The 18,850-nt window shown below is 47.2% G+C and overlaps 1 protein-coding gene across 2 annotated transcripts in view; it reads right to left on the bottom strand.

The window, feature by feature from the left end:
- Positions 1 to 272: 272 nt before the first annotated feature.
- The window catches only part of AP1AR (adaptor related protein complex 1 associated regulatory protein), a 43,078-nt gene continuing 24,500 nt past the window's right edge, over positions 273 to 18,850 (bottom strand). Inside the window, exons 2-10 of one of the 2 annotated variants that reach the window (XM_078613497.1) lie at positions 16,935 to 16,983; positions 14,735 to 14,761; positions 14,132 to 14,160; positions 13,068 to 13,164; positions 10,621 to 10,719; positions 9,892 to 9,950; positions 8,757 to 8,833; positions 6,499 to 6,603; positions 273 to 2,639 (exon numbers count right to left, since the gene is read on the bottom strand). In XM_078613497.1, the coding sequence (XP_078469623.1) occupies positions 2,254 to 2,639; positions 6,499 to 6,603; positions 8,757 to 8,833; positions 9,892 to 9,950; positions 10,621 to 10,719; positions 13,068 to 13,164; positions 14,132 to 14,160; positions 14,735 to 14,761; positions 16,935 to 16,983 (928 nt within the window). In that variant the 3' untranslated portion in view covers positions 273 to 2,253. The remainder of the gene's footprint in view (positions 2,640 to 6,498; positions 6,604 to 8,756; positions 8,834 to 9,891; positions 9,951 to 10,620; positions 10,720 to 13,067; positions 13,165 to 14,131; positions 14,161 to 14,734; positions 14,762 to 16,934; positions 16,984 to 18,850) is intronic. The other variant, XM_078613498.1, reaches the window with a different exon arrangement.

Genomic DNA, 18,850 nt, shown 5'->3' with positions numbered 1-18,850 from the left:
CGTTATGTACGGCGGTTGCGTGTGGGAAATTCATCGCACAACTCAACAGCTGTGATTTAATTAAGGCAAATCAATGAACTTTGTTGACCCAAAGGGAAATTTAGGATACGTCGATTTTAGTTTTTTTGTTGAGACCAACGAGCTTCATTGCAACGTTTAACAGCTTGACTATAACAGACACGAAGTGGCACGAAATCGCGACAAATTATTCTAAAACAAACACCTGCCTCGAAGTAAACATTCTTCACACCGAACTGCCACCCGCAACCAGGTTTCACAAAACAAATGGACATATTTATTCGTAACGTAGGGGGCGGGGGGGGGGCGCGTGGTCAGACTGAACCAACTTAATTAAGCCTAAATCAGGTTGGGCCCTTTAAACGGTAAAATAACTCACTCGGTTCAAAATCGATGACGGCAACTCCCACAGCGCGCCAATTCGCAATGTGTCCCACAACTGAGCATGCCTGGTCAAGCCACCTCCCCGTCCTCCTGCTCGGATATTCACGAAATAAAACCCGATGCACTCGCATCGGCTGCGCATTGACCAAGCGGAGCGTTTTTTCAAGATTTGTCAACACGGCACGATAACCATGTTAAGTTACGATTGCCACTTACGCCGGTTATATCCCGTGATGCATAACACCGTCGGCGATTTGCATCTGAATCTGGGCCACTGTTATGTCAACTTGGCATAACACGAGCACCTGGGGACTGTGTGCTCAACACGAGCAAAGGGGAATGATGAGTGTGTTTGACCGTGCTGGGTTTTAACCGCAGCAGTGGTTCGCATGCTTTGTGGGCCTTAACGGGTGCTCGCTAACAGCAATACAAACAAATCTACATCGGTGACCTTAGTGTGTGTGTGTATGGAGCGGTGGTGTAGCGGTTAGCGTGCTGCCCTAAGAACCCGGCGATCCGAGTTCGATTCCCGCTCAAGGCCAACACCAGTGACGATTATCTGAACCGGTGCTGGGCCTCCCCTAGGTTGACTCAGCCTCAAATGAGTATCTGGTGTGGTGCGTCAACATGGTGTGGTGCGTCAACATCGCCACTGGAAAGGAGGCCGGCCGTGGTGCTGGCCACCCACCCCTTTCATAGGTTATCGCTAACAGCACTTGCCCCAAAAAGTATGTAGAGGCTACACAGGAGATCTTTGTCTGTGTGTGTGTGAAACGGTTAAGCGCGTTGATAACGGGGTAGAAAGAGTCACTAAAACAGATGTCCACGTAAAGGAAGAGTTCTTTACAAATCAAGACACCACGGTTTTGTAAATGTGCTGCGTTTCTTCAGACAATTGCAGAAATGCTGCACGCGTTCTTGAACATCCGATGAGGAATGCAGCAAAGTATTTTACACACACGCAAAATGCTTCAGGATCACATCTGTGCATTACAAAAAGACTTGGGCTTCCGTTCCAATAACACTTCGAGGCAGATTAATACAAACATTGCGGAAATACAGTAGCTTTAATAAAACATCTCTCCCCAGTGTGTTGAGCATCTAAAGCCAGTGCATTATACATGAGAAAACACTCCCCCCCCTGCCCCTTCCTCCTTGTGTTAGACCACACCACATACAAATGGTTTAAATATAAACCACACGAAAAAAAAAATCTATTTTTATAAGCTCATCATTGCATAAACCTGCAAAACAGAGAAAATGTAAAAACTGTTCAGCAACTAAATATTTATTGAAAGCAACAATTTCCCTGCTTTGATTTCCCCCGTTATGTTTTTTTCTTGGTCCAATGGACAAAATAATATTTTGCCTCTTGAGAGACCGATGGTGATGCACAGAGCGTCACTCCTCCTTCCCGCAGCCCTTAACCAGCGCCATCATTCAACTAATTTGTCGGACGTCATGACTTGACTCTTTAACGATAATGCTCTACCCAGCAAATCCTGGGTAAGTCATTGGTGAGATGTTAAGCCAATTTCGAAGAAGCAGATGAAACATCTGCTTTGCGACAAATGAATATATCTTGTGACTTACGCCACCGTGTGCCAAGGGACCGTGTATCAAATTCACGTGGAATTCAATTGTGAACACCGTACCCCACCCCTCCTCGAATCCTTAGCCGGGGACAGCTGCCACTTCGCCAATATAAACGTTAGAGGAGATGGAGGGGACGGAGGAGGACGGAATGTGTCTGGGCCAAACCGGCTGCAAGGCAACACATACGATATGCGGCGGTGGCAATGACATTTACAAACCGCCGCCGCCGCCGTTGCGTGCGTTGCGAAACGGCGGCTACCTATCGGCCGCGTGCCTGTCGTCCCCCGACGTGGATCCGTCCGTCGAGCCCGCGGCGGCCGGCATGCTGCTGCCTCCGTCGTCGTTGCCGTTATCGTCCACCTGGGCGCCCACAAAGTCGTTCTCCCACTCGAGCCCCGGGGACGACTCGGTGGTGGAGGTGGCGGCCGGGGTGGAGCCGTTGCCGCCGCTGTCGCCCTGCTGCTGCTGCTGCTGCTGCTGCTGTCGCCGCCGTTGCTGCTGCTGCTGCTCTTGCTGCTGTTGCTCGCGGTCGCTCCTCGCCCTCCCTGGCGGGCGGGGAGACTCGGGTTGCATCATGGACGCTTGGAGGAGGTCCTCCTCCGTGCGCGAGCGCTCGTGAGCCTCCAGCATGCGGTTTATGCCTGCGGGCGAGCAGGCGGGCGAGAGCCACAGGGTGAGAAACGGAGCGTCAAACAAGCGAGTCGATTTTAAATGTCAGTGGATTCATCAAGCTTATTGGCTCATCATCCGAGCTCTCTTCCGATTCTTGACCACCGGTTAAGAGTCGAGGCTCATCTTCTTGGTTCTTTCGGTAAAGTCACGTAGAAGGGAAGTAATAAAATAATAAAAATAAAACATAATAAAACAATTCTCACGACGTTTCGGCCACAACGCAAGCAGCCATCCTCAGGCGAAGAATGAAACACCCCAAGCTTGGAGCGTATATTTAAGCTGGGTTAGAGGGGGGGGAGGTGGGAAGAAGAGCGCCTAAACAAAATAATTTGCATATCAAGAGGAATTCAGCATATGGAAAATGCGTAGGAGGTGGGCGGGGGGGGTTCCAAATCAATACTATGCCCGTGCATTATGCAGGATTAGCAGCATCAAAGGGGGGGGGGGAAGGGGGGGAGCATTAACAAAGGAAAGGAATGTTAATAGTATGTAGCTGTAGTTACTAAACAACCACGTAAAAAACTACAGTATAAACTGCATGACAAACTAAAGTATAAACTACATAGCATCATCAGTAAACTTACTATACTCTACAATAAGCTGAGTTACTAACAGTAAGTAATACATGAAAAAATTCTACGTTGTAAAAAATTATATAATATGCTTCCATCTAAACTTTATTCTCTTACATCACACGCGTCTATACCGTACTATATACTTCCATAGGCAAAACCAACATTAAATTACATACTGTATTGCTATAAACCACCCTATACCTTATACATTTTTAATATAACACTATGTATTATTCTACCCACCCTAATGTGTATCAAAATGGTTTATTACGTCCTTCCAGTGATTGCTAAGCCAGAATCCATCTTCTCGGTTAAAATTGTCTCTGTGTTTGTAAATGTGGATAGCCTCATGTACGAATCTCTCATGATAGCCAGATGGCTTGCAGAGAACCTCTGTCTTGGAGAAGTCAATGTCATGTGAGCCCACTGAGTTGTAACAGTGATCTGCCACGGCTGAGGTGTTTGTCCTACAGTGTTTCAGGTCAGCTTTATGTTCACGGATGCGGTCCGAGACATGTCGTTTGGTTTCCCCAATGTAACTGCTACCACAGAGGCAACTTAGTTTGTAGACACCAGGGTACTGTATGTCTGGAACCACATCTTTTACAGACGGTACCAGATCACGGATTTTATGTACTGTGTTGAATCGGACCTGGATCTTGTGTTTAATCAGGATTTTGGAGATCTTTTTTGTGACCCCAGCAATGTAGGGTAAGGTGATGGTCTTGAAAGGCTCCTCAACAGGATCCTTCTTGGTGGTTGGAGTGATGGCTTTGCGGATTGTGTAGTCGGAGTAACCATTAGCCTTAAGAGCTTGGCGTACGTGTTTGAGTTCACTGGAAATGTGTTCATGGTCGGAGATGCATTGGGCTCTATGATATAGAGTCTTGATGAGGGAATTCTTCTGGGATGGATGGTGGTGGGAATCCGGTTTTAGATAAGCATCCGTGTGGGTGGCTTTCCTGTAGACAGAGTGGCTCATTGAACCATCAGGTCTCCTTTTGATTAGGACATCCAAAAAGGGTAGCTTGCCATCATTTTCGACTTCCATGGTGAATCTGATGGCTGGGTGTATGGAATTGATATGGTCGAGAAATTGGTCTAGAGCAGGCCGGCCATGTGGCCAGATGACAAAAGTGTCGTCTACGTACCTCTTCCATAAGGTCGGGCGTAGAGTGGCAGTCTGGATGGCGTCCGTCTCAAATTTCTCCATGAAGATGTTGGCTACAACCGGAGATAAGGGGGAGCCCATTGGGGTGCCCTCAATTTGCTTGTAGAAGGTTCCATTCCAGGTGAAGTATGTATTGGTTAAGCAGTGTCTCACCAGGGGGGGTACCCCAGCATTCAGTCCTTGATGAACCTCTTTCAAGGACTGAATGCTGGGGTACCCCCCCTGGTGAGACACTGCTTAACCAATACATACTTCACCTGGAATGGAACCTTCTACAAGCAAATTGAGGGCACCCCAATGGGCTCCCCCTTATCTCCGGTTGTAGCCAACATCTTCATGGAGAAATTTGAGACGGACGCCATCCAGACTGCCACTCTACGCCCGACCTTATGGAAGAGGTACGTAGACGACACTTTTGTCATCTGGCCACATGGCCGGCCTGCTCTAGACCAATTTCTCGACCATATCAATTCCATACACCCAGCCATCAGATTCACCATGGAAGTCGAAAATGATGGCAAGCTACCCTTTTTGGATGTCCTAATCAAAAGGAGACCTGATGGTTCAATGAGCCACTCTGTCTACAGGAAAGCCACCCACACGGATGCTTATCTAAAACCGGATTCCCACCACCATCCATCCCAGAAGAATTCCCTCATCAAGACTCTATATCATAGAGCCCAATGCATCTCCGACCATGAACACATTTCCAGTGAACTCAAACACGTACGCCAAGCTCTTAAGGCTAATGGTTACTCCGACTACACAATCCGCAAAGCCATCACTCCAACCACCAAGAAGGATCCTGTTGAGGAGCCTTTCAAGACCATCACCTTACCCTACATTGCTGGGGTCACAAAAAAGATCTCCAAAATCCTGATTAAACACAAGATCCAGGTCCGATTCAACACAGTACATAAAATCCGTGATCTGGTACCGTCTGTAAAAGATGTGGTTCCAGACATACAGTACCCTGGTGTCTACAAACTAAGTTGCCTCTGTGGTAGCAGTTACATTGGGGAAACCAAACGACATGTCTCGGACCGCATCCGTGAACATAAAGCTGACCTGAAACACTGTAGGACAAACACCTCAGCCGTGGCAGATCACTGTTACAACTCAGTGGGCTCACATGACATTGACTTCTCCAAGACAGAGGTTCTCTGCAAGCCATCTGGCTATCATGAGAGATTCGTACATGAGGCTATCCACATTTACAAACACAGAGACAATTTTAACCGAGAAGATGGATTCTGGCTTAGCAATCACTGGAAGGACGTAATAAACCATTTTGATACACATTAGGGTGGGTAGAATAATACATAGTGTTATATTAAAAATGTATAAGGTATAGGGTGGTTTATAGCAATACAGTATGTAATTTAATGTTGGTTTTGCCTATGGAAGTATATAGTACGGTATAGACGCGTGTGATGTAAGAGAATAAAGTTTAGATGGAAGCATATTATATAATTTTTTACAACGTAGAATTTTTTCATGTATTACTTACTGTTAGTAACTCAGCTTATTGTAGAGTATAGTAAGTTTACTGATGATGCTATGTAGTTTATACTTTAGTTTGTCATGCAGTTTATACTGTAGTTTTTTACGTGGTTGTTTAGTAACTACAGCTACATACTATTAACATTCCTTTCCTTTGTTAATGCTCCCCCCCTTCCCCCCCCCCCTTTGATGCTGCTAATCCTGCATAATGCACGGGCATAGTATTGATTTGGAACCCCCCCCGCCCACCTCCTACGCATTTTCCATATGCTGAATTCCTCTTGATATGCAAATTATTTTGTTTAGGCGCTCTTCTTCCCACCTCCCCCCCCTCTAACCCAGCTTAAATATACGCTCCAAGCTTGGGGTGTTTCATTCTTCGCCTGAGGATGGCTGCTTGCGTTGTGGCCGAAACGTCGTGAGAATTGTTTTATTATGTTTTATTTTTATTATTTTATTACTTCCCTTCTACGTGACTTTACCGAAAGAACCAAGAAGATGAATCCCTGCAGTCACGAAAGCTTTAAATCGAAAGTCGAGGCTCAGTTCAGAGGCAACCGCGTCGCCGCCAACACTCACCCTCCTCGTCCTCCCACTCCAGGTCGAGCGAGGCGCTGTCGTCGGCGGACGACCGCGTGCGGCTGCTCTCCGTGTTGGGGGTGATCGCCGCGTCCGCAACGATCCCTGTGCGCGTTCAAGCACGCGCGTATTCAGGCGCATTCACACGCAGATTCATGAAAAGATTGACGCACGCATGATTTCACACGCGCGCGTACTCGCACGTGCACGCATTCATGCACATGACACACAGATGGAGCGTAATTATGGATAAGATTCATGGGTGCTCGCACGGTTTGTCAGACCTTACCAATTCACGCTCTGCATGATAAGCATCGGGATGTGCATTTACAGGCCACTCGCAATTAACCCTTTCCCATTCTGATGACGTTCGTGTACATAATAAAAAGTAAACCGGAAGAAAAAAGAAAAATAAAATAACTTTATCGGTACCGAGGGTCCCACAAGGTCCATGCGGGGGGGTGTGTGTGCACAATTTGGCGCCAGCTATCGGAGAGTGCGGTCGTGTCGCTACAGTTCTCCGCGGTGAGTACAACGTCTTTAAAAACAACGTTGCTATGCTCTCTCCAAATCAAATTTACGAGGAACCACTCGTGCGTTCCGAGGTTCGGCGCTGAGCGTGACCCCACCCTGCAACTTGCAGACGTCTCGGAACGGGAAAAGGTCGAATGTCTGAGCGCAACTCGGAGCGCCTTGCATCGCATGCTATCTCTAGATTTGAAGCTTTCGTGACTGCAAGGATTCATACTCTGGATGTTGGTGGATTGCCACCAACACTGGGTAAAGCAACATGTGCATTGTCGTTCCCTTCTAGCATGTGCACCTTTAGCATGTGACTTGTTGTTTTCTTTTAGCCCCGCCCACCCCCCCCAATACGTTCCATTCATTGGCTACCACACTCAGATAAGCTCCTCCCCCCCTTGAAATTTTTTTGCCTCACTTGATACAATAAATCTAGCTGTGACGGTCCCACCTGATGATGGAGACTTGTGTTGCCTCCGAAACGTCGTGATTTATTATTTTACTTTATTTCTATTATTACTTTTATTATTTTAATTATATTTTTTACCTACGTGACTTTACCGAAAAAACTTAAGAGTATCACATGCTATCTCAGACATTCCAACGCCTTGCCGTGCTCGAGCCAAAGGGATTCTCCGGTGGCAGCTGCAAAATGGGCATTAGTCTATCAGCAGGGGACGATGGTTCATGGTCTATAATCAGAATATCGATTTGTACTGGAGGAAACTTATGAGCTATAAATCTCTTTTTCACAGATGTCTCGTAAGGGCGGCTCAGAATGTTTCAACAACAATACAAAACACAATCGGAGTACAAAGTATAGGCACTGGCGGAGCCAGTGGGGGGGGTGGTGTGGCACGTGCCCCCCCAATGATCCGATCAAAATCCCTCATTTAGATCAGATCATTGGGGTTTATTAGTAATAAATCGGCATTTTGCGACCCTTACTGCCACTGTGTAGCCTATTATTATGTGCCAGGGACTCTATGAGATGATAGGACAATAGTCCATAATTGGCAATAAGTAACGGCAAAGCAGTTATAAGTGACTCACAGAATTGTGCGCAGTTGTGTATACAGGACACGACTTCCCTGAAGGCAAACACCTTCAGCGAGCGCGATGCCGATCACACAACGCGGTTCGAATTCGACCCTCGGCCATCGCCGCACACGCGTCGAATAAAAATCAAGGGACAAATCCTTACTTATTAACAACTCTTATCACTTTTATTGCTGGAGGGGTTGCCCCCCCTACCTCAAAATCCTGGCTCCGCCTTTGAGTATAGTAAAGGTAAACAAATCACTTAGAAAAATATACAAATAAAACGAAACAATTTTTTTATCTTACCAGGTCAGGTAAGATAAAAAAAATTGCCTGTGCATGTGGCAGTGCAGCACGTAGGTTGCCGGCGGACCATCTGCGTCTCTCACTCGTACGCACGTCATTTGAGGATTGGCGCTTTGGATTTCCTCTCTTTTTTTGAAAATCAACTGGCCACGCAAGTCGGATTGATTGCGGGCGATGGCTGAAACCCAGATTCAAAGCCAGCAGCATCTCTCAGCGGCGCAGGCCGTAACACTGAGGCCATTGTGATCCTGGGCAGACGGCCGTACGAGTCAAAACCAGCCCAGGGTGAAATCCCCGCACCTGTGGGCATACGGAGAGATCGGCACGGCTGGAGAACACTGGGCGAGCTGAATGAGTGGGGAGCTATAATCTGTAGCAGAGGTACTCACGGTATTTGTTCCTAAAAGCATCCGATCTTGCCTTGACCCCCTGCAGATAATGATCAAAGTCCTCTTCCTCATCGGCCCTGCGGACACCAGGAGGAGGCGGACGCTGGTTTTAGGAGGAGCCTGACCCTGGGGTTTGCTTGTGGAGGGGGAAACAACGCACCCCGGGGGTGACGCCCATCGTGGAGATGGAGCGATGAAATCGGCTCGCGCGCAGGAGCTCGATGGATCGTTGCGTCGCGCGACCGTGTGAGATGGAGGCCGGCTTGGGGGAGGTCTTAATCTAACAGTGGTTGGATCATCATGGATGGTGGTGACGACGACGACGATGAAGATGATGATTATTTTCAGACTGAATCAGCCAAGGAGAGGTTCCTTAATTAGTTCCCATTTCAGACACAGCTAACCTGGAGGAGGCCCTGTTCTGATGTTAGGGAGCACAGAATGGTCGGGACTTTATGTTATTGAGCCCATTCATTCACACACTGTCAGTGGATTCGCATTGTGAATGGCACGCCACACCACACCACATCAGCGCACCAAGGATAAATAAACAAAAGGACACAAATACAATCATTTCTGATGAAACTGCACTCACGCCATGGTGTGCATTTGGAATCAACTACTTCCTATTCATAGACGCTTACACAGGGGTGGCAGAGCATGGTAAGTGTAAAGCGTTATTAACCCGGTGACCCGAGTTCAATTCCCAGCCAAGGTTAACATCAGTGGCGAGTGATATTCAAAGCGGTTCTGGTCGCCGCAATTAAAAGCGCGTTGAAGTGTGGTAGAACACCGCCCCCGCCTCCCTGGGACCAACACGGTTTGTGGTGGGTGCCTTCATCCATCCAGCAGAGAATTAACAAAGGGCTGTAAAGTCATAATTACATCTAATATGGTAAAACCATTCTAATAGGTTCGTACGACTGCATTTTATACATGTATCAGAGGGGCAATATCCTTAATATCTGAGAATCCTGAATAACAATGATAAAAAAAATGCATTTTATCATGACTCCGAAAAGGGGAAATGGATTGCATCGTGGACAGAGTAAACTGCTTGATTATTCATACTTCGCCTACTCACCGACCTGTGTGCAGAGGGGGGAATGCAAATAAACGGCATCGCACCACTTACACTTGCCACTCGTCAGCACTGTCTCCCACCCACGACTTATCCAGCTCAGAGCTTCTCTCCTGCAAGGCGTCCAGAGACACGACATTGAAAGACAAAGACACGGCAAGAGATTTTTATTTGTTTAAATCAGCGATTTCTTGCTCAAGCGAGCATTTAGGTGCTCATCTCCCGTTCACAGCGCCGAGACTGTGGTGGAATTTCCACATTACTATGGCAGGCAAGTCTCAATACAGCACAGCCACTGTTGCTGCTTTGGCGAGGGCATCTGCTCACCATAGAATAATAACTAAACTAAACTAAGTTTGATTTTACCAGGTAAGACCCATTGAGCTATTAGCTCTTTTTCAGAAGCGACCTGACCACAAATGATAGCTCAACGAAGTTGTTTACTACGTGGAAATCTATCGCAGCCAAATACTCTAAACGCACGTTTCTAAATGGGGAGGGAAAAACCAGAGGACCCGGAGAAAAACCCACACGCAATTAGCGACAGGCCACCACTGCTCAAATTCGTTTGCAAAAATGAAAAATGCACATTTGGGTAGTGCCATCACAAAAATAAAAAATGCACATTTGGGTAGTGCCATCACACTCCCCCAGTTCCTTGGGAGGGGGGTGCTGGGGGCATCCGCCCCACCCACCCACCACCCCCCACCCCCCACCCACCCCAGCCGCCCCATCCGCCTGTGCTGTGACACTGCAGGAAGTATGATGGAGCAGGTGATGTACCTGGCGCGCATGCTTTTGCTTGGCATGTAGGGCAGCCAGCCTCTGTGCCCTGTGTAAAGCCTCCTCCTCCTTTTTCAACCTCTCCTCCTGCTCCCGTAACTGTGTCCAATGGAGCGCAGCAAGATACACGGGCGCAAGGACGCGCAGACCGAACACAACACACACACGAAAATATATTCAACAAAACGAAACAAAAACCCCAAAAAATTAAGTTGCGTAAAATAAATAAGCCAGGCGAAATTAAATGAAGGAAAAAAAGTATTGCGAATGAAATGGAATGTATTTGATTCAAAGTGTTGAAGCGAATGTCATTATTGTGATAATAGGTTAAAAAAATATATAAAGGTGCAGCCCTGCAATTACATGCTACCACCACTGTTGGCAGATGACCCTCCACTCGAGAAGAAGCACAACAGTGCCCCTTGAGAGGGCACAGTATTTGGTCTACTCTTCCACGCGGGCCAGACGTCTTGGAAGAGGTGGGGGCACCCACACTTTACCCCACCACACACCACCTCTGCTGTACCCCATTCATCCGGTTGGGGCGGACATAGGCGGAGGGGTGGGGAGTGACTGAAGAAACTTACGCCACCTTTTTAAATTCCACGCCGGGAGATGGAATCTAACGGATCGATCGTCTACATTAGCTTCGTAATCGGAACCGGGATTTTCATCGAGATGTCAAACAATAAGAATGATAAATCCCACAAACTTCGCCCACTTGCTACAAGAACACTGAAAACCAATAACACACACAAATACGCACGCACGTGAAAAATTAAGAAACCACCCCAAACTTGTGCCCGGTGTTAATAAAGCTATACAAATTTTCTACACACAATCACTCAAGATGCCCCCACCCCACCCAAGCTATTGGAAAGAATTTATCTAAAAATGTCTACCTTAGATATAACTGCTATGAATGCTTTGCCATTTGCATCTTCGCCTATTGGCATTTTCTTTGGTCCCTACAGCAGTGGTGAGACAAACCACTGCTGTAGGCCAATCGGTTTCAAGGACAATGCATACACTACCAAAGCACGTTAGTTCGCATGTTTTACCACAAGCATGTATGGATAATGCAGACTTGATGCCCTGTAATGGATGTCTATTTTGACATTTTTTTTATATCTTAACACATCCTGCATTATATGCCAGAAACGGTAAAAAGCCCGAGGAAATAAGTAATATTTAAAAATACTTTTTAAAAAAACACGCTTTAATGAAATGTACCCTACTCGTAATGGCAAAACTCCACGACTCCAGGAAGTGGCCGCAAAGCTTGCCAAAGCGTGAGGGACCGTGCTGATTTACAGCCAACGTCAGTTGAGCATGGACAATTAGACCCAAGCCGAAACATAACATGTAAAAATGAATGTTTAAAAATACTTTTTTATTTTTTTATAGAATATAGTGCTGTCATCAGTATGACATAAGTATACCAAGTTTGCAGTCGATGCCACATTGGGAAGTGGGTTAAAATTGAGTTACAAGATTTGAGGATACGACAACAACGACAACAACAGACAGAGTGAGTTAAAGAAAAAAGTGTAAAAAGAAAGAACTTAATAAAAACTCTCGATTCCCTCCGGCTACAGAGGGAAAGGGAGGGGAAACGCAGACGGCGGGAATGGAACAGGAAAGACGCGAGCTCACGTAGCTGAACCAGAATATTTATTGTTACTGGAAGAATCCGATGAACTGCAAAGCTCTTTTCACAGATGTCCAGTAGGAGCACAGGGTAAGAACGTTACAACAACAAACAGTACAAAAACACGACACGAGTGCCAAGTACAAGAAAGGTAAACAAATCAGCCAAACACATAGAAATAAAACTAAACCATCCCCATCCTCACCATTGGAACCTCATTTGCCAGAAGAAAAAATATGATAATTATTTTTTTACCCTTTTATCTGGCAACAAAACTGATACCTTTTTTATTTTTTGTGTAAATGCTTACCCCGAGCTCTCATACTCTGATGGTGCGCCTTTTGGCGTCATCTGGTCCAACACCATGTGAGACTAGGCTCTAAGGGAAGCTGTCTCGGGTGTGGACCAATCAACTTCAAGGATAGTGCATACATTATCAGAGTTATGTTTTTTATTTGCATTATGACTGCAGGTATTGTGGTCTATGCAAACATGACTCCTTGTAAAAAAAAAAGCTGTCAGTTTTGTTACCAGATAAAAGGGTAAAAAAAAAACAATTATCACATCCCCATCCGACCAGGAAAAGCCCAGAGATTTTAACTTATTTTTCACGAGCATTATTGGAGGGGGGGGGGGGGGTAAGAACCGAGTCGTGGTGAGCTGTTCCAAGAGCAGTCCTAGCGCCGCATCTCGGCGGGTCGTGGAAACGCGGCGCAAAACATTTCAGGAAATAAAAAGTGTACGAGGAAGCCGAGTTAGCGGGCCGTGTAACGGGCCGCCCGGCCCGAGATCAGACCTGCTGCGCCAATCTCTGGTCGAGGTTCCTCTGGTCCTCAACCAGGTGTTCGTATTTCCCTTCCCGCAGGGTCCTCACCTCCTCCTCGGTGAGCATCCTGGAAGGCAAGAGCCGCACGCTCACCGTCACGACTCCAAACGTGACGCGGCCCCTGTTGCTCACCAACCGGGACCTCCTAAATCACTCACCAGCATGACCCCTCGCTCACCAACCGTGACCCCTCGCTCACCAACCGTGACCCCTCGCTCACCAACCGTGACCCCTCGCTCACCAACCGTGACCTCTCGCTCACCAGCGTGACCCCTCGCTCACCAGCGTGACCCCTCGCTCACCACCGTGACCCCTCGCTCACCACCGTGACCCCTCGTTCACCACCGTGACCCCTCCCTCACCACCGTGACCCCTCCCTCACCACCGTGACCCCTCGCTCACCAATGTGTCCCCTCGCTCACCACCGTGACCCCTCACTCACTCACTCAGAAAGACCTCCCGCAGCTCAAGATGAGCGTGGGGCGGCACTCATCACCGCTGCTGGCCAGTGGTGAACATTCCACGTTTCTATGAACAGGGCCCAACGGCACCGTGGGATGAGCGCACGTGTGACAACGCGCAAAGTGGGCACTCAATTTATCGATCACAGAGGGATGACGGGCCGCGTTCACACCAGACTGGGAATTGAACTCGTGATCGGCTGATTGGTAGTTGAATTGCGGTTGTGTTACCCTTGCAACCACCTGTAATGAATGTTTACAACTTAATCACAGGTTTTTGCTTGGCTTCTATCTGATAATCTCGGAGGTGCTGACTCAGTGTTCCAGCACAGCAATTATGAGCCCCCTTGGGTTACAAAACGATACATGCTAATGATATTCTAATTGTAATTTTATTGCAAATTCCAACGTTGAAGATGCAGTTTGGTTGTGCGAGATGATTTCACTGCATTATCGGTAATGCTGCACTCGTATTTACATGTTGTTTGAGTGGTCCCTGTTGAATACCATTCGCGTAATGAAATAGAAAAGAAAACATTGTGGCTTTCTTAAGAATTTTGAATGACATCATACCTTGGGTTGGAGTTGACACTGCTGTAAACCTGCAAAAATGACAAATTTGAAACACTCTTTCAATAATTTAAAACACATTCGTTGCAAAATGCACAACAACAGTTTAAAGACGTTTAATAAAAACAAAAACATTGAATCAAACACGACAAAGCATCCTGACAAACAGCACGGAAAGAAAAGTTTAAACAATTTAAAGAACTTAATTGCAACGTCAAGAGGGAATCGGAGACGCATCAGAGAATGACTCTTCTATATTTTGTATTTGTATATTCTATTATTATTATTGATGCTTTTTCACTCAGGAAAGTCTAGCAGATTTGTCATGACTTTTTTCCCTGCCAAGTTTTTTTTGCAGTTGGGGGAAACGATTGCTCTATATAATTTTCCAACAGAGTAAAACTTTCGTGTAATTTGTTTTTTTATTGCGACCGTGACGCCGACACACAATGAACTAACTCTTGAAAATGACGTCACAGGCTCTTAAACGTCAGCAGGAATCGAGCTCGAGTCGCCGTGTTCGTAGCGCAGCGCGCTAACCACGACAATTACCACTCCCCATGAAGTTCAACATACAACGTAGCGGGATCTGAAATCAAGCCCTACCTCATCTTCTTCCACCAAGTTTTCAAACTGCAAGAGAGGAGAATAACGAAGAATAACAATTTGCACGTAGAGTGGCACTTGCTTACCTGCTTAGGGCGACTCAAAGCGCGACTACACCACAACACCTCATCTCAACGATTCAAATGCCCTTCTGCCGTCTAGCCGAGGGGACCCCACAGAGGCCAGCTGTCCTGGCGCCGCACATGGTGGGGGGGCGCAAGTCGGCGATTCACAACATTTGGTGATCCATTTGACCGCCTCTTACTTTTCAACACTTGTGTAATGTAGCTCTCAGAGAGACACCGTCTCGTCTTTCCGTATATTTATTGTGAATAAAGTCCACCGGCAACTCGACGAGTAACCACGAGTGACTACGTACACTTGGTTAGTTAGACGACTCTATTCTGGGACATCACAGCTTCTGGTCTCGAGACATCTCGAAGACGATGGAGACGACCCGTTTCCAAGGCAACGACGGCGACGATTCCCCACACCAACAGCCACCAGCTCGTGCCGGCTCTGAAGCCTCGCCCGGTCCTGGCCACGCCCCTTAAGCCTCGCCCGGTCCTGGCCACGCCCCTTAAGCCTCGCCCGGTCCTGGCCACGCCCCTTAAGCCTCGCCCGGTCCTGGCCACGCCCCTTAAGCCTCGCCCGGTCCTGGCCACGCCCACATTCTCGAATTCTCCTCGCCACACCTGCCTCTGTCAATCACCGGCCTAGGGACCCGTCCATAAATGACGTCACCCGGATTTTGGACGATTTTTTACCCCCCCCCCATCGTCACAAAAATTCAACCCTCCCTCAAATATGACGTCACAAAGCTCTGCTCCTCCCCCCCCCAAAATAAATAAAACACGCTTCAAATCGCTTTAAACTATTGTCATCGTAGTGCGTATTTAATGTGGCGCTGCACTCTGATGTTGTAGGAGAAAACATTTATTAAAAAGTATGTTTAATTAAGTAGAACGTGTTGTCGATATTTATTTAAAGTTGCGCATTTTGATGTGACGTCACATTTCTCAGCCCCCCCCCCCTCGTCACAGTCACAAATATCTGACCCCCTCCCCCTAGGTGCGTGACGTCATTTATGGACGGCCCCCTAATTACACTTCCCCCACCATTGGATCCCGTGCTCCCCCTCACGTGACCCTGTCAACGTTTGTCTCATCAAACATCATTAGCATGTCCATTGTAACCATGGTTCCCGGGGAACCATACTGTCCCACTATCGCTCCGTACTGTCTTTACACTTGGATTCATACTGGTAGGAACCTCCTGGTTACACCAGCTCACAGGGGATTATTGTGTCCGTCCGTCCGTCGTGCATACAAAAATGGGAGGGGTGGGTGGGGCTGGGTGGGGAGGGTGGGGAGGGGCTGGGTGGGGAGGGTGGGGCTGGGTGGGTGGTGGGAGGGGTGGGGCTGGGTGGGGAGGGGCTGGTCACCCCGTGGTGCCCTTATAAAACTCAACGTTTAACCTACTCACGCCGGCTTGTGCCCGCCCTCACAGTCGGGCATATTTGCGGAATACACCACGCCGCCGTTGACCCTGGCCATTGACCGAGCAATCCAACGTTCCTACCAGCTCCCTCCGCAGGAATGTGTATATTGCGAAAATGATGGCTCCGTATCTTACAGAGGAAGCAGGGTGCCAACAGATGTAACGAGTTGTACTGAGATTGGCGAGAGACGGGTCGAGACTCTGAGATAGGATGCAGTCTTCTCACATTAATAATTCTTCCCACGTGACTTTGGCGGGGTATCCATAAATAGGTCGCGCTGTGTATGCATTGCCGATTTTTTGAATGCCCAATTTTTATATTTAGTAGTCACGATTCAACGTATCGAGCTGCTCAAATGAGACGTGAGCTCATCTCCATCGGCAAACATGTGCCAGTGGTGTGAACTCTACATTCCCATGAAAGAGGCCAGTTCTGCCAAACCATTAAGCACTATTGACTTCTTAGAAAGTGATACTCCTTTTACAAACCCCCACAGGATGATGGGAAAAGTTGACCTCAAATTCGGGAATTAAAAAAAATGTTATGGTTGGGATTTTCGGCAAGTTAATTTGTGTAGAAGAAACACTCCCAATTGTGAAGTTACAAGTTAAAATCTCGGCTTATTTTAATGTGATGATTATCATCATCCGTGTCATCATCCTTATGCCAATGAGTGATACAAATGAGAGCAGATCATACCTCGATGGTTGTATGCTCTGCGGCGTAGCCAGACTTAAAATATTTAGACCTGCAAAACAAAACGAGAACATCAACTTATTAAACACTCAAAACAGACACACGAAGCATCTCAACACGTGGGCCACGTGACTCTGCAATGTGTGTACATCAATCACACCACAAGGGAATACAAATAACGTTATGGTCTAGTCTTAAAGGCCTCGATGTGTGTGCATGTTGTGGGGACCGATGGTGTAGCGGTTAGCGTGCTGCGCTACAAACCCGGCGACCCGAGTTCGATTCCAGCTCACGGCCAACACCAGTGACAAATATCTGAACCGGGTCCTGGGCCTTCCCCCTAGGTCGATTCAGCCTCAAATGAGTACCTGGTGCGGTGTGTAAACATTGCCACTGGGGAGATAAAGGCCGCCGGGCATGGTGCTGGCCACCCACCCCGTCCTGTGCCGTGCCGGCCTTCATAGGTGCTCGCCAACAGCACTTTGGCCCAACAGTCTGTTTCAGGCTACACGGGGTGATCTTTGTGTTTATTTTTGTGTGAGAGGAAGCTCAGATAATGCACAGAAAAGCCACTCCTAAAGTGGATATACCACTTGAACTCCGCTGCACAGAATGTAGGTCTCAAAAGCTGAGAAACACTAACGTTAACAAAAATACCGTGAAAAGTGAGTATATTGTGAGTAGATCGTGTAAGTAGTATAATGAGTGCGTATTGTATTTGGGTACTTTTATTTTTATTAGTTTGTTCTTTTAAGTCTGGCCAGACGGTGCTGTTAGAGGTGCTCTCGACCAATAATCAGAAGGTTGTGAGTTCATATCCCAATCGGGAGTTAAATGAACCCCTCTTCACTACCTCATCGATAAAAAACAAGGATCTGTTCTTTTGTAAAAACATGTTTCTCTGCGTCCATGCTGCCGTCCACCGGTGACTTAGTTCGTTTTAAGAATGAGCAATTCTCGTTGGGAGCATGGAAAGTGATGCAGAGAGGATTTTGGGGGTGGGCATTATGTACCCACTACCCATGAGCCTCACTGTTTCTTCCTCATCTCTGAGCGAGCTGAAGACAGGGGTTTTTGCTCTTTGTTAATACGTAACCAATGGACTGACATTGACACGCAGAAATGACTATTGCAGTGTTGGTTTTTCTCAGTTGCGCTTGAATAGCTCGCCGATGTGTTTTCGCGGTTATGCCACACGTTATTCCCAAGGGGCGTTCGACCCGTGCGTGTCACGAACACGCGGTGTGACCGTGGCAATACATCGAAGAGATAAAACTGACGAATCGCTTCGTGGGACATCAAGACTGGCAGTCGCATGAAGAGGTTGGACCCCACTTTCAGAATCTGAAATTCCACCTTTGTCTTGACGATTACCATCGAACACACGTGCCCGTCCTAGCCCGTTAAAGGTGACTTCCGTGATTAATTTGACAAATTAACCACGCTGCTCTTAGCTGTCTCGCACATTAATAATGGTCCAAGTACGACGCACAGTGCCATGCAAATTCCCGCACCTCCGATTAGCACGGTTGGCTACTTACGGCACGAAAGTTGTTCAACATACATACATGCGATGAAATAAAATTAATCATGCATTTATTTTGGGATAGATCGTGGAGATATAATGCCAATTTTCAGCCACCCCATAGAGGCAATAAAATGAAGTTGTCGCGCGGACAAATTATGCTAATTTATTTTTTGTTGCAAACTGGGATGTTAAAAAGCAAAGCAAAATTATTGTTGACGACTTTATACGACGTTTCGCTGAAGATCACATCCGCCATCGTCAGGTGTTAACAGCGGCTCAGCTCTCGCGGCAAACATGATCGCTGATCGATTTGGGCCACTAAATCATTGTTGGGATTCAATTATCGATCTTGGTTTCACGGAAAATAATAATGGACTGCGGTTCAATTTTA

The sequence above is a fragment of the Lampetra planeri genome, chromosome 41 (assembly GCF_965212315.1).
Source record: "Lampetra planeri chromosome 41, kcLamPlan1.2.h2, whole genome shotgun sequence".
NCBI classification, from domain to species: Eukaryota; Metazoa; Chordata; class Hyperoartia; order Petromyzontiformes; family Petromyzontidae; genus Lampetra; species Lampetra planeri.
Note: the sequence above shows the minus strand (reverse complement) of the source record. Positions and strands in the feature narration are given on the sequence as shown.